General features: G+C 52.3%; 1 protein-coding gene across 1 annotated transcript; it reads left to right on the top strand.

Annotated features, from left to right (window-relative positions):
- Window positions 1-5,172: 5,172 nt before the first annotated feature.
- Window positions 5,173-17,794, top strand: LOC122377656 (cilia- and flagella-associated protein 47-like). The gene is made up of 21 exons (XM_043357952.1): window positions 5,173-5,563; window positions 5,886-6,079; window positions 6,535-6,789; window positions 7,097-7,325; window positions 7,539-7,696; window positions 8,010-8,134; window positions 8,456-8,615; window positions 8,742-8,842; window positions 9,057-9,233; window positions 9,457-9,676; window positions 9,949-10,153; window positions 10,336-10,450; window positions 10,720-10,901; window positions 11,245-11,435; window positions 11,638-11,765; window positions 12,047-13,574; window positions 13,837-15,713; window positions 15,952-16,520; window positions 16,674-16,896; window positions 17,008-17,205; window positions 17,436-17,794. Exons 1-21 carry the CDS (start codon window positions 5,330-5,332, stop codon window positions 17,603-17,605), a joined length of 7,239 nt encoding a protein of 2,412 aa, XP_043213887.1. The 5' UTR covers window positions 5,173-5,329; the 3' UTR covers window positions 17,606-17,794.
- Window positions 17,795-21,562: the final 3,768 nt, after the last annotated feature.

Raw genomic sequence — 21,562 nt, 5'->3', positions numbered from 1 at the left:
GATTTTACCCTGAAGCTGAAGCCGCTCAACCTCAGGCTGCAACCCTGACTTATCGTCATCCATAAGTGATGCAGCTGGATTTCGACAAAACCCACCAAATCTGGACCATTCAGGACTAGAGATTCAGACTTTTTAATGATGAGGCCGTGAGCCGATATTAGCCGTTTTCACGACGGCCATCTGGTACACATTTGGTTCACATCTGGTGCAGATTAGGCGCAGATTTGGTCAAATTAGGTTCAGTGTGTCTCTTAGTAGCTATCAGCTAGGGCTGTACTAATTGCTTATATGCCTCCTTTGTCATATTATCAGAGAGCATCATCGGTTAAAACACTGAAATAAATTCATAAAATAAAGATTTTTGTTGTAAAAGAGATTAGGTGCAGATTTGGTAAAATGAGGTGCACTCGCTGGATAGCCCGTTGTGAAAACGGCTATTGAGCTCTTCTTAGTCACTAACCGTCCCGACAAGCAGTTCTGGGCCAACAGCAGCTCAGAGGCGCTGCACCGTCGAGACGGTGAAGCACCCACTGGGCACTGAGGATTCTCGTTTGGGGCATGATGGGCTACAGAGGCCTATTTGAGCTTCACCAGGTGCCGCGGGGACAGACCACGTGGCCGCTGATAACTTGTCAGCGAGGTGCTGGAGAACACTGACGTAACTACGATGCAATACCTTTCGGGACACAAGTACAACATCCCGCAACAATTTCGTGACACCCTGTATTCGTGACCGTGGAATGTGTCACATGTGCCCACAGGCCACAACACATGTGAAATGTGTTGTGGGCACAGTCACAGTGGAACGTTTATGATCAACGCCTGTAGTCAACAAAAACGGTGGAATATGTGGAAACTCAGGCATTTTGCAAAATGCCTGGCAGGTCAGGCATTTTGTAAAATGCCTAGGCAGTTTGCAAAATACCTGGTGGGTCAGGCAGTTTGCAAACTGCCTAGGCAATTTGCAAAATGCCTGGCGGGTCAGGCATTTTGCAAATTGCCTAGGCATTTTGCAAAATGCCCGAGTTTTCACTTTGCCTGTAACATATGCACCATAGGATCTGGCGAAAATTAGCGGCGTTACGTGTCGCTATTTTAAAGTTATACACGAAAACCTTATGTAGAGGGTGGGGTTGCAAAACGCCCCGCCCTCGCAAGTCTAGGTATTTGTTAAGTGACGTGCATAAAGCATAGCTAATAAGAACAACTGGCCACGCTTCGTGCAAGCGTATTTCTTGGGAGAATAGCATTATCCTCATCACATCTGAAAAACAATGAACCTTGAAGATCGAGCCAAAAGCAACAATCATAATTTCCTGATAATGGCTGATCGTGCATCGCGTCACGAGAGGGTCCGGTTGCGGTCCCTCTGTGGGTTTTAACCTCTCGCGGTCACCACAGCCCCACGCAGGTGGCTGAACTAACCTCACGGCGCGTGAGTAGTCGTGGGTTGGTGAGGCAAGGCCACGGCGGCTGGCCTACTCACGACGCATCGCCGCAGAGCCACAACCGCCCGCGGTTCAGCCGAGCATAGCGCCTGACTGGGTAGACTGTACCGCGCGACAGAGCGCCTGACGAGGTAGACTGTACCGCCGGACAGCGCTGTGCGTGGTATTAGAAAGAAGACCTTACAAACATGACACTGGACACAGTGCGGGTAAGGCGTGAGCGATGAAGTGGGGTCTACAGTATTGCTTCCCCTGCACTATTAAATAAACAAGTCGAGCACTTTGCTAATAAGGTATTTTGCATACCTTATGACAGGGCCTCCTCTAAGAATTTTGTCACTGGGTGGGCAACATTTTAGCTGCTCCCCTGCCCAAGGGCGGATCCAGCCACTTGTTTTGGGGTTCAACCAATTTCAAAACCTGTCACGGGGGGGGGGGGAAGGCGAAAAAGCTGTGCCAATATTGGAAGCAAGATAATAGTCTGCAAAGTTAACGTTTTTCGTGTGTTTTATGGTTGGCGATTCTCGTGACGTCTATTCGCTCCAGATTGCATGTACCTACATTGTACATGCCTATTAACTTACGAGACAATTACTTTTTACAAATACCGATTAAAACCCAGTGCCGTAAGAGGGATGCTACCTGGGCTTATAGATGCAGCAGCGAGTTCCTAAGTTATGAACCTCACTGATAAGTGTTGCAGATTTTGTTCAGTAATCGATCATTATAACAGGGATTATGTAATCTGGGTGGGCAAATCGACGCCACTGGGTGGGCAATTGTGGTGACTTGGTGGGCATTTGCCCACCCAGTGGGTATGTTAGAGGAGGCCCTGCCTTATGAGCATGCAAATATTAACCCTATTAGTGGCAGGCTCCTGGCTACCCCATATTAGTGGCAGGGGGGGCTGTTTACGACCCCCCCTTGATATCTCGAGATCTAACCGGCCGATTTTCAAAATTCAAACGGCATTCGATTTGGCTCAACGAGATCTACATTTCTAAAAAAAAAATAAAAAATGTCAATAGGGGGGGTAGAGGGGGGTAAAAACGGGCAAATTGCAGATACATTTTAGACTGTTTATCACGGCCAGGTTTCTGAACCAATCTTAACGCAACTTTTGCCGATCGATAGAGAATGAACCAGGAATTCACATGGATCCTAAAAATATGCTTTTTCAAAAATCATAGGCGGATACAGATCATTGAGAATGGGGGTGCACAAAAAGTATAGTAAATAAGGTTTTTGTTGGTACTGTTTCTAAAAAGGGTGGTAATGGTCTTGTTATGTTACAATTTTCTTATGAGAGAACGACTTAAATTGTATTGGTCATGCATAGGCGGTGTCAGGGCACCTATGTTGGGAGGTAAAAAATAACCCCCCTTTTTGGACGCCTGGATCCGCCTATTATAGCAAAAACGTGTCAAAAGAGGATGCACAATAACTTTGTATATGTTATCACATGATACCTTTCATTCACTGTTCGTAAAACTGGTGCAGCATCGTGATCTTCGCCCAAATGACTCGCTTCACGAATAGGACCCCCAATTCCCAGTGCTCTGGAGCCGCCCCTGGTAAAGTAATGAACTTGAAATTTTCAGGGAATGTGCCCAATTTAGTTTTAGGAAAAGTCAGAAAATTTCAGCATCGTAGCTTCAGCGGTTTCGGAGATATTCCCGAAAAACCTGAGGGGTGGATAAAAACAACCCCCCCCCCTGCCACTAATAGGGTTAACATGGGCGACTAATGGAAGCACAAGCGGAACATGGGGAATTGGTACTTAAAGGAAATGGTTCACTTTTAGCATGGGGTGTTGTGCTGGAATAGCAGTCTTGTAGCTTGAACTGAGACTAGCACAAATCAGAAGCTTTTACGGCCTAACGATCACCCTAGACGAAGCTATTCCGTTTCTCGTTCCGAAAAGAGTGCCTTACAGAGGAATGCGTGCCTTGCTGAGGAATGCTGCAATGCTGTCATGGTATCGGCAGCCAATCAGCATGCTGCTAACAGCCAATGGGTGTGTACTATGCAATATGATTGGTCAACGCGTAATAAGTTTTCGTGTTAACCCGGCAGTTGCTGGGGTATTTCGCCACCCACCGTTTGCTGGGGGGGGGGGCGTTAAACGCCCCCAGCCGATAACTCGAGAACCAATGGGCGCAGCGAAACGCACGAGGCGGCAAACGAAAGAACGCGACGAGACGCTTCAGATGAGCACTTTAAAGTTGAATTTTGAGGTCACAGGTCGGGTCAAGGTCAGGTCATAGGTACACCTGAAATCGGGCTTTCAGTAGCATGGACTTCAGGACTTCGCAATGGGCGCCTCTCGTCATAAACTCTGTCAAAACGGTGCACAATCCATCATATAAGGCCTACAAGAGTGTCAGCTTCATGTAGGGGTCAGTCAAGCATAGGTCAGGGTCAAGGTCAGGTCAACCGGGTAGGCACATGTCCCCGAAAATCAAAACTGATATTCGCAGCCTGTGACACATGTTTAATGGGTAATTTGGGGCGTAGAACACGATGGTGACATTCATTTTATCGTATATGTACGTGTTTGGCTCAAAAAGTTCAATTTAAGAACTGCATGTATCATGGTCGTGAAGTAGTCACGAGATATTGCCAAGATTCAGTTCAAGATTTTGGAAAATGCGGAACGATAATCAATAATTGAAGATAGCCATTTGATTGTACATGGTATTGGCAGTCAAATGGCGTTTACGGCATGTCTGTATGTTTATTCTGTGATTTTATATGATTTTTTGAACATATGCCCTTTTTGGTCAAAAACTGAGAAATCATGACGTCACTAAAACCTCGATATCTCATAAATTTTCCGACCGATTTTTTTTGAAACTTTGTCACAATAAACTTCAATCAATTCCCTACAGGAACCCAAAATTTGGCGCGCCTGCGGCGCGCCGTTTTTATGCTATGGCCCGGCGAAAAAGTGGGGCGTTTAACGCCCCCCCCCCCCCAGCAACTCGCGGGTTAAACAATATTGTATTTATATATTTATATTTTTTATAGAATACCTATAGTTCTTCCTATATCAAAATAAGGAAAATGATATTTTTATAAAAAAAGGTTTTATTTTCTTTGCTGATCATTTTGAGCATATAAAACATAAATCCATTGACAAAACTAATTTCGGGAAAGTGAATTATTTATTCCCTTAAAGCAATATAAGTAATTGCCGTATGTGTCTACCGCATGCGCAACCCATGGTTCGAACTTCGAATCCCATGGTGATCCCATTTGTACCAAATACCTTTGTATGTTTTGTAAAATTGTGTGCACATAGGGTTGAAATGTAGGCACGCTTCAGGCTTAGGAATGAATACGGTACCTACCTATGGCACGCATTTTACTGTGACCTTTTGCGGAACGGTTGGAGCAGCGCAGCAGTGCAATTAGGTGCACAAAACTGGTCGTTTATCGGCAATATTGTCAGTGTCACCATATCGTGCATCAAGCAGTGCGACAGTGTTACTTCATAACGCACTTTAGGTAAGTACACTTATTCGACAGTACAGTTAAGTACAAAAATATCTTCCCTCGAGCTCCGCATGGATTTGGGCGAAATCTCAGTTTATCGTCCTAGCCGCCCTTCATAAGGGCCGCATTCGGACCGTGAAATGGAGGTAATTTACACTCATGGTCGCGTGACGGTCTAAGGACGGATTATTTTAGGCATCGAACGACAAAAGTGAAATATTTGTGACAAAATAGACATCCTTCTTGTAGACATAAAATGCATAAAACTATTTTTTGTGAACATTTAGTTTTGCATTTGACATGGGCAACAACAAAATAAAACGATGTGAAACATCTAACCGTTTCCGTCTCAAATACATGCGTAAATAAAACCCACAACAAATATGGTGAAAACAACAGCGATTCCAGCGACCGCCGGCGCGTCGAATCAGAACCTACCAGCCGAGAGATGTGCCATTTTGACGTCGGAAGAGGCCTACGAACTGGGAGTGAGAGCCTTTCCCGACACGATCGAGTTTCTGGAGACGGAACCCGGCGGTACCTACAGCCGAAAGTTCGGTGTGCAAAACTTACGTGACCACAGCATCACCGTCATAATTCCTAATGTCACACACACGGTAAGAACAAGGAGAGAGAGAGAGAGAGAGAGAGAGAGAGAGAGAGAGAGAGAGAGAGAGAGAGAGAGAGAGAGAGAGAGAGAGAGAGAGAGAGAGAGAGAGAGAGAGAGAGAGAGAGAGACCGTTGATCGCCACAGATTTCATTGTCATGGAAACAATTGATAAGTAGCGGGCACCTAACCGCTTATGGGCTGTAATCAAGGCCGTAGAAGATGCAGAGCTTCTAAAATGCCTAAAAGAAACTATTGCTGCGAGGTAAAAATTTTGGTTACTGTTTAAAAGGCTCACGGCAGCGTGAACGGTGCCCCATTGGCCATTACAGACGAAGGACCACTACCTGTGCTACCCGCACTACCAGCTGACCATCGGGGGTGACGGTAAGACCATCTCCGACCTCGGGCCCGGCCTGGAGCGCACCGCCACGCTCGTCTACACGTGCACCGACTCCGAGCAGAAAAATGACGTCGCCAAAATACTCATTGGCGAGGAGTTCAGCATCAACATCCCGATTGTGTGGTGAGATAATTATGACAGGTGTTTGCTCATCGCGATGCCTTTAGGTACACACGAAAAGCTTAAGTAGCGCTAAGGATTATGAAATTTAAACGGTGCTAAGCTAAGGCCATGGGTAAAATATCAGCGAGGATGTTAACCTACCGTAACTGAAATTAATCAGGTTATTCTAAACTCTAAAGCCCATTTTTGAAACGTCAAACGAAACAGCGCTATAGGTCTATGAAACTTTTTATCTTTGTTTTAATTCAATAGTGTTTATTGACAGTGTAATAATAATTATAATAAGTGATATACCTAGGGATCTGAACGTTACGTTTATAATTCATAAATGTGATTAATTAATGGTTTACTTTAGGACAACTTTAAGCCCAAGTCCCCTGGTAATTCGAAGCACTCACTTGAAATGACACTGGATGACTAGTGACCGTGACACTATTACGGTCATTTTTCGCCAGCTCTCCGGTCCGTCCCGTGCTTTACGCACCGAGCGTTATCAGCTTCGGCGAGCTGCCGTCAGATGGCACTCCGATCGCCCGCCGGCTGACGGTCGAGAACCGCGGCCGGCGCGAGGGCCGCTGGGACATCGAGTACTCGGGCGCCACGCGGGTGGCGTTCGAGCCGAGTCACGGCGTGATGGGACCCGGCCAGCGCCAGTCAATTCGCGTGGAGCTGATCCCCGAGACGGAGGGCGACATCAGTGAGACGGCCAGGTCAGTCGGGAGGTCACCGATCGCCGGCACTCGGCCGGATAATGGGACGGAAAACGAATCACAATACGAGCTAATATGTGGGGCGTGGGCTGTGGCTGAACATGGTGATCGGTGCTTGATTATATGATGGAAAACAGTCCCAGTTCGTATGAACATTTTATCAGAAGATCTCTGCAGGTGTCCAACGACGGGCAACGACCATCGTCGTCGCACTGTTTATTGACCTGACGAAATGCCCTCTAGGAGCACCCAGCTTTGTGGATGATACTGTTTTTTTTTTCTGAAATATTTCTGCGCGACTCTGCAGATTCGTCGGTCAGGAGATGGACCCTCTGGAGGTGCGGATCGTGGGTCACGTGACGCGCAGCGCCCTGCACCTGCTGGAGCCGGCTAGTCGGCAGCCGCTGCGGCTGGTGGACTTTGGTGCCGCCTATTACGGCACGCGTCACCAGCGGAGGGTGGTGCTGCACAACGCCGGTGTGCGGCCCATATGTTACTCGGTCACCTGGTCACCGCACCAGCCCGGACAGGAGGTGGTGAGTGGCGCCAGTGGTCCGAGGGAGAGGGGTGGGGTGGAGGCGGGACGGCGAGGTAGGAGGCGCAGCTTACGCAGAAGACGTGAGAGAAGCTAGCTGGTAGGTTCCCTATGTTAGGACGACACATGAAATGCATAAAAGAGCTTAAGCGTAACGAAGAAAAGAAAAAGAAGATACGGACCCTTTTTACTCCGACCCCAATCACTCCGGCAGGCAGTGGACCTGACCCAGTGCCACCTGGCGGCGGTGGCCGACAACCGCACAGAGGACGTGCGTGTCACAGGTCGCTGCGACCCGCCCGAGCTCTGCTTTCACGTGGAGCCGGCCTTCGGCAAGATCGCAGCCAAGGGCGAGCAGCTGCTCACCATCGAGTGAGTCGTGGGTGCCGCAAGTGGGAAAGACGGTGACGGTCTCTGTGGCCGTGGCGGTGATGCACGTGAAATCTTCCAGCACTTAGTGCTTTGGAGGGTTGAGGACCTGCGTGCTTTTTAGCTATATTCCGCATTTTGAGCGGTACTGAGTACCTACTGACGCTTCCATGCAGACAGCGGAGCTGATGCGATTTCCGCAACATTTTTCTTCAAAGGTACCCATCAATTCAGCCTGCATAATTGCGACCTACCTGCCCAACACTTTATTTGCGGAGAATATGTCACTAATTCGTCAACCTCTCCGTCCACCCAGCTTCACCCCGCGGGCGTACCCACCGGAGAAGGGCTTTACCAGTGTGTACCGTTCTCCGCCGAGACGCGACTACTGTCTCTTCCTCACTATCGAGCCGTCTATCGCCGACCTGCAGCAGAACCTCGGTAAGCGCTGTCTTCCGGATTTGCAATACTTGCGCCACATCCGATAAACGGTGACAAAATATAGGTAATTATATGGTTATAAATTCAAAAGGTTCATCCATAACGTTTTTAGATAACTAATTTAAGGTTGAAGGAAGTGGATGCCGGAATATTGTGTTCCCATCAATATGGAACCATTTAGCGTCCCTTTGAGTTTCCAGACCGTTTAAACCTCGTCACTGTTTCAATGTTATATATGTAGACGGATGTACATACGAATACCCGTCATTTTTCCTTATGTCATCCACCAGTCGCCGCTGAGAACCATCTTTCTATCGGCAGAATTCGGCAGAGTCTACCTGGGCGTGCGGGCCATGTCGCTGCCGGTCATGTTCGACTTTGAGCCCAAGCAGGCCCACTTTCCTGAGACTCGTCCCGGCAAACGCATCCTGATGCCGTGCAAGCTCATCAACCAGTCCAAGGTGCTCCCGCTCCGCTTCACGTGAGTATAAACGTCAGGCTATTCAAGGAAGAGTAAAAGTATATCTGCTTCACACGTGAATAGCCAAGAGTTTTTGATGTGAGAGCATTGGAGGACATAGTTTATCGACCATCTTCCTCGTTGCAGGTTTAGCGACATTGCTCACTTTCGGGCCAGCTGCAACAAAGGAGTCCTGAAACCGGAGGAGACGAGAACGATGCACATTTTGTGCAAGCCCACTCAGATAGGTAAGGTGCAAAAGTGGCCAAAACACCGATGTGCCGAATGCCGATGTCGTATGACTTGTCACATTGACTCATCAAAGGCGTTGGCTTGACAGTCTCGCTCTCTAGGCCTTTTCCGGATCTTCGTCCGTTCGTCCCATAGGTCACGAGAAGATCAGCACTCAAACCATCGTCCGCATCCCTGAGCCGTCACCATCGTGTTCTTCTCCTCTTCTAGGTCCGCTGTGGCGGTACATTCAGCTGGAGCTGCTCGGGGTCGACACGGGGGTGAGCGCCAGCGCCGAGACCGAGCCGTCATCCGACACTGAGCCTCGTCTGCTGGTCTCGGCGCGACTGCGCGTCTCCACCTACTGCGCTCCCATCACGCCGCAGAAGAAGCCGCTCTTCGTGCCCGGTCAGCCTAGTTGGTAAAGGGAGGTCAGGCACCGGAAAGTTAGTGGTTATCAGCAGCCTGGGAGGTTTTAAGTTTAGTCTAATCAATGCTGAGAAATTATGGCGAGATAAAGGGAGAAGACGTCAGTGCTGTGAGCATATATACAGTACTCCGTCAGGCAGAATGTTTTACATGAAGTTAACTTTCTGGAGCGTTCATGAACTGTCCCTTGCTCGTTCGCCAGGCATCACGCCGCTGTGGGGTCACAACGAGATTGGTCTGAACGCGGAGTCGCTGCAGCGGCCGTGTGCCGCGGCGCCTGTCGGCACTTTGGCCGGAGTGCGCACCACCAAACACCGCTGGGTGCGCTGGGCGTCCGTGAACCAGCAGGAGCGCTGCTTCGTGGCGCTGCCCAACGACCGGGCAGGCAGCATCCGGCCCTACCACGGCCCATCGCCAGTCAGGTCAGAGGAGGCGGCATCCGGGCCTTCCACGATCCTTCTCCCCTTTGGTCAGGTCAGCAAGGCCATCGTCCTTGCTGACCTTCAGCGTCCTTCCACAACATGAGTGGCAGGACGCCAAAAGAGAGAGAGCCACAGATAAGGCAGTGGACACAGTAACGACGACCGAAACACTCCCGACATTCGTTGACACGACACGTTAGTGCCACACATTTTATCGTCATTTCAAACATTCGCAGAGTGACCATTCCTTGATTGTTGTCGCGCTCTTTCAGGTCGATATTCACGGGCCAGCCGCGGTACACGTACCTGGACCCTTCGTACCAGTACACTGCTGACGAGTGGCGGCACATCCTGCTGAACGAGGCCCGCTACCAGGAGTACATCGACCGCTGTCACATGGAGAGGTGGCTGCAGCAGGCCGAGCTAGACCGGGCGCTCTACGACGGGCAGGAAGACGACAAGCTGCTCAACAGGACCGTGAGTGTTTTATGTTGTACCGACCTCACCTCGGACCTTTTAGTTCCAGCTCACGGTGAGCAGAATCGATATGTGATTTATTGCCGAATATGCGAGGATCGGTAAGTGATGCAACGTCTAATCTATGTGAATCTGTGAGTGGATGCTGTTGAATATTTTGCGTGCGTCTTTTATTCCTCCAGGCGAGTCAGTTTCTGGGCGCCGAGTTTGCGCGTCTTCTGCGTCAGTGGAGCACCGTCTGTAGCCGTGAGAGACGCCGTCTGCTGAGGCTCCAGGCCAGCGGAGACGGACCGCCAGGTGAGAAGATTCCTGTCTGATTGTCTCCCGACTTGCTCGTACTAACGTATTACTGGAACTACATCGTACAAAGTTGCAGAAGTGTCTGCGGCATTTATCTAATCCGTTCGAGAACTGTCTAATTTTCTGATATAACGCATCTATCAAATGTAGCCTTGTTTTTTTCTCGGCTTCAATCGACAGCATTTGGTTTTGTCAGCACTCAGCATGCAATATTTGTATATACGCTCTCGCTTTTATGCTGACAATTGCTCTTCCTTTGTTTTCAGTTCAGGGATTGAATGTTGTTGAAGAAGACAGTCTTTCCAGCGGTCACGCAGGTATGGAGGTTCTCGAAAAATTTGACGATAAGCCCAAAACAATGGAGATCAAGAAAGCGTGCGAACGTGAGCTGACCTGCGTCGAAATCGCAAAAGTGAAAATATCAAACAAGCTGCTGAAATTCGGCGAGGTGAGTACAACGTTTGACGGTCGTTCAGTCCGTTTGTCCGTTTGTTCGTCTGTCCGTCTATCTGTCTGCCCGCTTGTCTGAATGTTAAGAATCCCCGAGGCCCGACAGCGTGAAGCCTTCCTCAGGGGCTAAGGCTAATTGCCGACAGGTCTTATATAACCATATATTGTGGTCGAACGGTGGTGTATCCTTGCAAATGAAAACAGGTCACCCGAGAACAAACCATGCTGGTGAACAAGGCAGAGCTAAGTTCAATGAGCTCAGTAGTCAGTCCTTTTCAGAGTCCTAGTCTTCAATTTTCCTGGTCCAAGGTCCGCCACTCACGGCCAAAGCGCACTAACAGGTGGCGCAGGACGTGTGGGCGTGCCGCACCCTGGACGTGTGGAATCCGCTGGACGGTCACGTGCTGTTCCGTCTGCACGTGGACTGTCGCGAGCTGGAGAACACGAGTCCGACGTCAGCCGTGGTGCCCCCGCGCTCGGCCGTCCGGCTGCCGGTCATCTTCCAGTGCAGCACCAAACGCGAATACAGACGGTGAGCCGGCAGGTCGGGATCCGCGTATGGGATGGCCGTCCGGGATCGGTGGCGGTGGATCGCCACAATACTTCATCTCTAGCTCTTCAACTCTATGCCTATAGCCAGTAACGTGTGGTCAGTAGGTGTAGGCATAGGTTTGCGGGATTGTGAGCTATGGAGGAGTTTGGTTGTCATGCCGCCTGTGTGCTTTTGCCGGCAGCGTGATAAAGTACTCGATCAACGGCACATGTCTGGACAGCGTGCTGGTGGTGGCTACGGTGGTGAGGATGCGGCTCGACATCTCCACCACCAGGCTGCACTTCAAGTGCGCCAACCTGACGTCCATCTGTGAGTGACCGTTACCATTAAAAACTCCTCGAGGATGCAGAAGTCACGGAATGCCTTAGCAGATGAACCTACATATATAATATCGACGCCTCGAGCCTTCGATACATCTCACATTACAATGCTCCTATCATAGCAAACAGGGCACAGGCTTGTTTGCTTCCAGAGTGTCCTAACTCCCACCCATGCCTGATCCTATACAGTCCTTATGATCCCATAGTCCGGTTATTGGTCCCAGTCCTCCAATCCCCGGTCACCCGATCCTCTGGCTTTGTCCTCCGCAGCCCCGGGCGTCTACCAGATGGTCGTGGTGCTACGTAACTCGCTGAACGGCGTCGGCGAGTACCGCTGGCGCCAAGAGGGTGGCGACCCGGACGACGTGTTCAGTCTGCGGCCGGCGCACGGCGTCATCGACCCCTACCACAGCCAGCGCTGCGTGGTCACCTTCCGACCGAGCGTGCGTCTGCGACAGCCGCACACGGCCACCTTCGCCTGCCACGTGACTGGAGGCGACACGCTGACGCTGGCGCTGACCTCCGAGCTCGGCACGCCGCGCCTGCGGCTCACCGACGACCGCCTCCAGCTGGAGAACCTGCCGCTCTACCAGGTGAAGCGGTGCCAGGTGCGACTCTATAACGCTAGCCTGGTGGACGCGTTCTTCTCGCTGGCCGAGCCGAGGCCAATGCCGGGAATCGTGGTGTTCCCGTCAGAAGGAGTGGTGCCGGCCGGCGGATCGGTGGCGCTGCACGTTACCCTGGTGCCTGTCTCACTAGCGCGCTTCGACTGTCCAGTGCGACTTCACGTGCGCGATGGCCAGGCGGTGACGCTGGGTATTAGTGGGCGCACCGAGGCGCCTGATCTCGCAGCCGACTGCGGTGCTCTCTACTTTGGCGGCGTGCACTGTGGGAGTTCCGCCAGCCAGGTGTTCCACCTGGAAAACCGCAGCCGCATCCCGGCCACGCTGTCGGTGGACCTGCGCGATCACGACGAGTTCTCGCTGGCCGGGCCTCTGGAGGCCGGTCGTGACCAGGCAGTCCAGCAGGAGGGCGACGGCAGATACCTGGTGCGCTGCGGTGCCGGGCAGACTGTGGCCGTCAGCTGCCGGTTCGCGCCGCGCTTCCTGGCCAACCACGGCTTCGTGCTGGCGCCGCTGCTACACGCGCCGCCTGAAGTCAGGGAGCTGGGTATGGCAGGGCGGCCGTCGGTGCTGACTGCGTCCAAGGCGGATCGGCTGGCGCAACCGCGGCGTGGCGGTCAGGCGGCTAACCGCTCGGAGGCCGTCATCGCACTGCCCTCGCTGAAGGTGATCGCCACGGCTCTGCGTCAGCCGGTGCTGCTTACGCCGCAGACAGTCCGCTTCTCTATCGGCGCCGACCTGCTGGAGCGCTGCTTCAAGGTCACCAAACGCGTTCGCATCGCCAACAACCTGAATCGCACCGTGCGTGTGGTGATCAACGCCAAGTCCAGCGCCTGCTTCCGCGTGGGCAGCGCGGAAGCCCCACCGCCGCGTGGCCTCATCGAACGTGACCTGGAGGTGGGCGGAGAGCTGAAGGTGCCGATCGTCTTCACGACATCTTACTTGTACCCAACGCACCCGACCACGGTGCGCGCCCACCTGCCCGTCTACGTGGACACTCTCGACCAGCCGGCCGTCACGGTCGACATTGAGGCCGAGTGTCGACCCACGTACCTGACGGCGTCTCCACGCTCCATCTACCTGGGGGCCGTGCCACTGGGCATGACCGTCAACTCGGAGCTGACCATTGTCGGACACGACTACCAGCAGCCGGACGAGCTCAGCGTATCCATCAGGTCAGTGGCTGGCGTTGTGTGTGAATCGCGCGCGAGATGATTGGTTAGTATATTTGTAATTCGCATCCTAAGTGCATGATTATCGCTGTTGTTTGACATATCGATGAGCCTGCAAAGTCGTTGGTAACGCGGGGATGCTACAATTCTTAGAAACCCTGAAGCAAGAGAGGTTTCATGCGTCCAACCAGGAACTTCACCCTTCACCTAGCTAGGAAGGAAGTGTGTTTGGTAGTCGTTTAACTTTTATCCGGCTGTGTTTCAGTTACGTGGAGCTGCAGCCGTCCGGCACACAGGACCTGCCGAGCATCACGTGGCGGTTCCCTCAGAGTGGTCGTCTGGTGGGCGGCCGGGCGCAGCAGCAGGTACCGCTGATGGTGCAGTTCAGCGCCGTGCGACCCGTCTCCGTGTCGGCGCGCCTGCTGCTAACGGACCGCGCCGGCCGCTCCGTCAGCGTGCTGCTGCTGGGCGCCGCCGATAACTGCCTGCTCACCACCTACTCGTTCCTCAGCCTGCACCCGGAGGGCTACCAGGAGTGGCTGGCGCTGCAGGGCACTCCTCTGGAGGTGGCCGACGAGCCCGACTCGGGCCGTCAGACGGGCGGGCCGCCGGCGCTCTCGGCCGCCTCGCTGGAGCACGCCGCGGCGGCGGCGGTCCGCTCCGGCTCGTCCGTCTCCTCCGACCAGCTGGAGATGGACCAGCTGCCGATGGACGTGCAGCTGCCGAGCGGCTCCACCACAGAGTTCCCCAGGTTTCCGGCGGCAGGACCCGTGCAGACCTTCTTCCAGGCCACGTATGATGCCATTGAAGCGTGGTTCATCAACTTCGGATTCCCAAGTGGACCGTTCCCATACAACCTGTTCCTTCACTTGCCCGAGTGCATGGGTCACGAAGAGAACTCGAGCCGCTTTTCTAAAGAGGAGAAAGCTCAGGCTCAAATGTGGCAGACTTTCGGCGAGTCAGTCGCATATCTCAGTAATAAGAAGATTCCCAACTATAACATCGAGGACAATGCCGATTCGGCCGATGGAGCTAGCACGATCTTATTTTACATCAAGAGAAACAGAGCGGTTTTGGACTTCCTGAAAAAGGAGGGCGCCTTGCTGGCACACGTACGACCCGAATTCATGCTGCGATACGAGGATTTCCTTATCCTTCTCCAAGTGGTGGAGGAAATCCAAGAAAGCGTGGGCTCCAAGCTTGACATGGCCTTCAACGGATCTTCGATCGAGGCCGGCATCTCGGCGGGGAACCTCCCATCCAAGCAATCGTCATTAGAGGACACGTCGACCGTGGCGTCGCTGCAGGACGTGGCTCGCCACCTCCTCGACCCAAACATCGTGCCGATCTACGGCGCCTTCCGTGACGAAGGCCAGTTCCGCGACATGGCCAAGGCCGCCTGGCTGGACATCCTGCTGCAGACGTTCCGCCGCTTCATTCTGCAGACGGTGGTGAAGCTGTCTTCTGTCGGCTTCTGGCCGGAGATGGCCGACAGCGACGCCCGCTACATGCCCCGCGCCATCGACCCGCTGGAGAGCAACATCTACAGCGTGCCGGAGCGGCTGCTGCTCGCCTGGATGACGTGGTCGTACAACAGCCAGCTGCGCCGCCTCTGGGACGCCGACGGAACCGAGGACCGCTGTATCACCAACTTTGACACCGATCTGGAGGACGGCGTGGTGCTGTGCTCGCTGTTCGCCTCGCACTGTCCTTTCTTGCGCGACCACCTGCGCCAGGAGGTGTACGCACATCCCACCACACCCGAGCAGGCCTTCCACAACTGCGTGATCGTGGCGGAGAGCTGCGCTCTGCTGAACCTGGACACCCGGCTCGACCCGACCTCCATCATGGACGCCAACCCTGTGGCGCTTCTGATTCTGGTCACAGTGCTGTACGAGAAGCTACCGCTGTACTGGCCGCGTGAGGCGATCCAGTTCCGACCCGAGCTGGGCTCCAGCCAGACGCGGCAACTTACCATGCGCAACACGAGCAGCCGACCAGTGACGTACGAGGTGAAACTGCTCGGCGCCGAGAAGGGCGTGTTTCAGGTACAGGGTGGCGGCACGGAGATCATCATCGGTCCGCGACGGACGCTGGACGTCACCGTCCAGTGCAGCGTCCATCGCATCAAACAGTACGCAGGTAAGAACTTGCATCGCCTTTTTATTTCCACTGCACGTTATGCATTCACAGCCCTTTCAAACAGTACGCAGGTAAGAACTTGCATCGCCTTTTTATTTCCACTGCACGTTATGCATTCACAGCCCTTTCAATTGGGATGCTTAAAAGCCAAAGGGCAAAGAGTAATAAGCATATTGTCACTCACCATGCTGTTTACGATCTCAGTGTAGCATTTTAGCATGTCTTTTGATGCCGGCAGCCACGCTGCTGCTGTGCCCGAAGTCGTGCCAGACGCCGCGGCCCCGTCCGCTGGTGTACCCGCTGGCCGGTGGCCCGCTAGGCGCCGCCGCTCCGGCCATCGTCGAGGTCGTCTCGCCGCTATACAGCTGCCGCAACGTGCGTGTCGAGATGCCCAATCCTCTGCGCGAGTCCGGCGACTTCGAGGTGCGGCTGACGGACAAGCCGCAGGGCGAGCGCGACCTGGACACCTGGCTGCGCAGCGGCGTCGACGCCTTCCCGGCCATGGTGCTGCCACAGACGGTTACGCTGCGCGCGCGAGGGAAGTCCCGCGTCGACGTGGAACACATGCCGTGGGTGGCGCGCGCACGTGACTACTACGCGCTCTTCTCGAACGCGAAGCTGGGCGACTTCACGGTGTGTTTTCGCTCGGCACCGGCCGACCCGGAGCCGTTCGCGACTGTGAAGCCGGCTCACGGCTGGCTGACGAGCCTGAAGCAGACGCGATGGGGCGGAGTGTGCGCCGAACCGTCAGCGGGAGCCACGCCGCTGGTCCGCCGGCAGGTCAACCTCTCCGGAGCACTGATACAGGCGAGTGTGGCGGTCATGTTGCTGACTATGCGGGCCTAGGCTTCGATATCTCTGCTGTTTTTAATCGTGTTTGATCGTGAAGCAAACAGGCCTGTTCTTCTGGGATCGCTCTTGGCCTGTTATTTGGAACGACTGAAGTCCTTTCGCCGGCAGGTGGGCTGCCGCGACGGGCCCCAGTCGGACCTGGATGATGCGCTGCAGACCGCGGGTCCGCCGCCGGATGGTATCTCTGCAGCCTGGGTGATGGCTGCCGATGAGGTGCTCTGCGTACACTGCCACCTGCTGGTCGACCTGAGCACCAAACTGCGAGACTTTCTCGAGCAGTGCGCGCCCGCCTGGGAGAGCGAGATTGAACGGGAGAGGAGACAGCTTAACGGTAAAACCACGGACCGAACGACGAGCAGAGATGTGTTAAGCCTGTATATCCTTCATATATGTCCGGAATGAGAGCTATTACTTACTGAAGCATCATTTTACTATATTTCAGGCACGCAAGTGTCTACCGAAATGATGCAACAATTCCAGACTGCGAAATACTCGGCAGCCGTCAAGACCGTCACCATATCTTGCAACAAGAGAGTGCCGACACCAGACCTTCCCGAGCCTCCTCCCGGCTATGTCGCTTATCAAGTCCTGTCACGAAAGAAGGAGCTTCTCATATCACCAAAGTCCATTCAAATGGAAGGTACTGTTCAGAAGTGATGCCCTTTCACTTCGTATCGTAAAAGGCTATCTAGTTAGTCGTTCAGTGCTTAATTGTTTTAATAGGGTATTGGATCCCTGCTGATAAGCACGTCGTTATCGTGTTATTAGGGACATTCTGTAAAGCATGGCGAAAACAACAGGCTCACCGCTTAGGCGCTTATTCAGCGCTGAAAGTGACGTCCCCCTACTAAGTCACCCGTGGTCCTCCAGGTACCGCCGGCACCAAGTCAGTGCCGCTGTGTCTCAGCACCTCAGCGCTGGAGGTCGGCTGGCACGGGGCCGACATTGTGCTGCGCAGTCCGAAGTACGGGGACGTGGTGACGGCGCGGGTGGCGGTACTGGTGACCCGACCCGACCCCGCCGCGGACCGCCGCCAGTGACTGCAGACGCTGACACAACCTGGCTACCTGTCGCCCCAGAGAGGTGCTGTCCGGCATTACCATTGGGGTGATGGTTGACGCTGTGGCTGAAGGGAGAAATGTCACAGCGCACACTTGTGCGAACTACGTTATCAATAGAGATGACGCTACAATCTGCAGTGTAATAAAATCGTACTCCTATTTTTACAACCAAGTCTTTCAAGTCCCGTCAATCAGGTTTGTTCGTTTTTTTCTGTCGAATCGTAAATGTGTTATAATTAGCGGTAACTGGCAGATATCCAAGTTAAATAAAAGGAAATTGAAACTTCTTTTACCAAAGTGCGGACTTATGTTGCCCAGTTCTGTTATATCAGTGGTCGGCAGGTCATTCGGGGTCGTGCCCCCTTTTTGGGCGCCAGGCAGAGCTATTACCCCCACCTACCAGACCCCATTGCTGACACAACCAAGGTTACTGAAATTCCATACCGTTCTGGAACTCTTTGGGAATTTCTTCATTTCCGATGCATCAAATTTAAAACATGACACTTCCTCCACAAAACATTTAATATTTCCCATCCCTCGTACATATAAGGGTGGTGGGTGGTTTTTCGTTAAAAGCTCACGTAAACGGCGTTGGATCACGACCAAATGGCAAATTGTACTCTCGAGCCATTCATTTTTTTTTTTTTACCTGCCCGGAAATATCATGATCTGAGGCCAGTTTCACCGACAGAAAAAATAGCCGCCTGCCGGAATTTTTGTCTAAAGACCGCTTCACATGCGGAGCGTAAACGCAATTGGCACGTAGTCTTTAGGCAAAAATTTCGGCAGGACCTTAAATATGGACAGCAGCAGCTTCCTATAGTCACGGTCACGGATAGCACGCTCGTCTTTTTTATGCACAGCTCCATCTCAGAATCCGAGAGGCCGCGAGGGTCCGATCGACTCCTCCCCCTTACGTTAGCGGCTGTGGAAACGCCAACAGACGGGCGACGATTAAAAATTGCAGCTGCTTTTGTACGACTGTACGGAGGCGGTGAGATGCAGGTGAGGGGAGCAGCTACGTGAATGTTGGTATTTAATCAATGTGTGCTGTGCCTTTGGCCTGGGCTAATCTTTGAACCCTGGGATGCAACAGTCACGATGGTTCCATCAAATGGAGCCACTAACTCTAAAAAGATAGGCTTTCTCAGAATCCCTTATTACCCCTACCGAAAGGGTTCCATTACCCCCATAGGGGGCATGCCCCACCATTTGCCGACCCCTGTCAGTTATATGAAGGAGCTGAAACGAAACATTTAGAAAGCACAAAACGTAAACATTTGTAGGTATGGACACTTCATATGATGCAACAGCTTACCCGTTTAAATGAAGAAGGTGCTTTCGTTGATGTTAGAAGTGGAAGCATACACGTAGCTGTTTACTATTACCAGACACATACCTACGCTTCCAGAACTGCATATGCTCCTAACGATCGTCGATCAGGGAGGGTCGATGCTGGAACCATGCCACCGTCTGGCACGCCTGGGCCACTACACACGGCCAGCCGCAGCAATGATTAATGGGCGCCCATTGTGGCACTGTCCGCCGGGCAGCGTCGTCTGTCTGCCTGCTGCCGATCGGCAGGACAGGCTGGACACTGGACAGCGTCGGTCCAGTCCCCCGTCCTGACATGGCAATCTAAACTTGCGAGATGGGATCTTCCTCAGACAATGAGTCCAAGTTTTAATGAAGCGATTCACGGTAGGGTCAGCAGTTTCGTTACAATTGAAGCATTTAAATGCTCCCACTTTTTCTGTTTAGAGAGTTAGGTGCCACAAAAGGCGATTATTCAATACGCTGTTAGCCACGAGGTTATAACCGCTTCACGAAAGGGATGACATTTGTGATGCCTGCATCTGACTTATGACTGTAAATGCCATACGCATCTGTTTCCAATTAAATTACACCTCAATGTCATCTGTAATAACATTGACACATTGACACATTTCGCTGTAATTTAGGTACCTAAAGAAAAACGCTGCCTATTTTACATATTTAGGTAGGTACACCGTATAAGTTATATATTTAGGTAAAAATTTCAATTACGTTATCCCATAGGCGGACGAAGTCGTTTGGGTAGCTAAAATGTCACCATATTTTTAGGCGGGACCGTTTTCACCATTTTTGTCAGTTCGTTTGAGTTTCGAAGAAAAGGCGACACTGCACATAGGTTAACCCTCGCATGTGTAGGGGGGGGGGTCGGATGGACCCCCCCCATGGTTTTTCGCAAATAACTCGCGTAAAAAGCGGCCGATCGCGACGAAACTTTCAGTACCCTCTTATTGATCAATTTTACACCTACCCTGAAAATTTCATGACCCTGACCCAAATGACCTTTGACCTGTGACCTCTTTTCCGAGACCATGTTTGGCCGGAATCGCGATTCCGCGTATGTCGGCTCGCATTAGCCGCGCGTTTGCAAGCTTTTCGTGGTTTCAAACGTTCAAACATGTGATTTGATGTTGCTCCCATGCATTAGAATGGGTGTCAAGGTCACCTGAAGGTCAGGTCAGGTCATTGACCTTTGGTGACCTCGGGTGACCTCGGTTCACTTTTTCGAGTTTTACATGTTTCTAGGCTAGTTTTTGGAGCTGAATTCGAATTTAGCAACCATTTGAACATTTACGAAGTAGTTTTGGTGCCTTCGTAACATGTTACGAAGCTGTCAGAGGCGGTTGACACGTACTACGAATACCCGTCACAACCCCTACTGGTTGACCTGACCTGACCTGACCCGACCTGGTCTAAATGCTTAAAGACATCATCTGTGATCAAAACTAACACGATATTCGTGATCAGCACCCCGAAAAACCCCTTAGCCGCTACACTTTACGACTTTCTAATAGGTCCCGATTTTCCCGACTTTGGGTCATTGACCTGACCTGGAAGGTCAACCAATGACCTAGGACCTTAAAATTGGGTATCATCGGCTTCCTCTCGTCACGGGCAACACGCTCGTTTTTTCCGCGAAGCTCTAGCTCAATCAGGGGCCAAACGGCAAGGGGGGGGGTCCAACCGACCCCCCCCCCCCTACACATTAGAAGCTGGCAAACGCCGCACACATGCGAGGGGGTTAAATTGAAATCGCACGTTGTTCGGCGCCGCATGCCTAATATCAGTCATCTGCGTCCTCCTTCAACGCCGCATCAATCTCTAACAAGCTTCGAGCTATTACAGTGATACACCCGTCCTCGATATAATTGTGTAGGTACTTACATCGTCCTTGTTTTCTAACACCTGTCTTGATCTATTACACCCGTCCTCGAGCTATTACATCATGAATGCCCTCGAACTATTGCACCTGTCCTCAAACTATTACACTCGCCCTCGAGCACTGTGCTCGGTCTATTTGGTACTCACATCCAATATTTCTCACATCTGCCCTCGTTCTCTTATATCCATCCTTATTCCTCGATCTGCATATAACACCCATCCATGATCTATTGCACCGATCTCTCACATACCTGTCCTCGCTCTAAACATTTGTTCTCGACTCGTGCTCTCGGACACCTGGAGCCTGGAACACCTGATCGCTGGCACCTGTCGTTGGCACTTTGTGCACCGTGCTGACAGATGTGCGCCGACGGAGGGGGACGTTACCTAAGCCAGCCGACAGACTCGGAAACCAAATACTGGCCGGGAAATGAACCACACATAGTGCTGCGGAGATCGACAGATAGTGGTGACAGACAGACAGAAGGCAGGAGGCAGACGGGGGGAGAGAGAGAGAGAGAGAGAGAGAGAGAGAGAGAGAGGAGAGAGAGAGAGAGAGAGAGAGACAGACAGACAGACAGAGATAGAGACAGACAGACAGACAGAGATAGAGACAGAGAGAGACAGAGAGACAGAGACAGAGACAGAGAGACAGATAGCGTAAGTGTTGAGGTAGTATGCATGTGCGTCATGCGCGTGTGGATAAGCTGTCGACCACTCAAC

This window comes from Amphibalanus amphitrite, unplaced genomic scaffold (assembly GCF_019059575.1).
Source record: "Amphibalanus amphitrite isolate SeventyFive unplaced genomic scaffold, NRLGWU_Aamphi_draft 000048F_arrow, whole genome shotgun sequence".
NCBI lineage: Eukaryota > Metazoa > Arthropoda > Thecostraca > Balanomorpha > Balanidae > Amphibalanus > Amphibalanus amphitrite.
The sequence above is the reverse complement of the archived record's forward strand: the minus strand, read 5'-3'. Positions and strand labels throughout refer to the sequence as shown.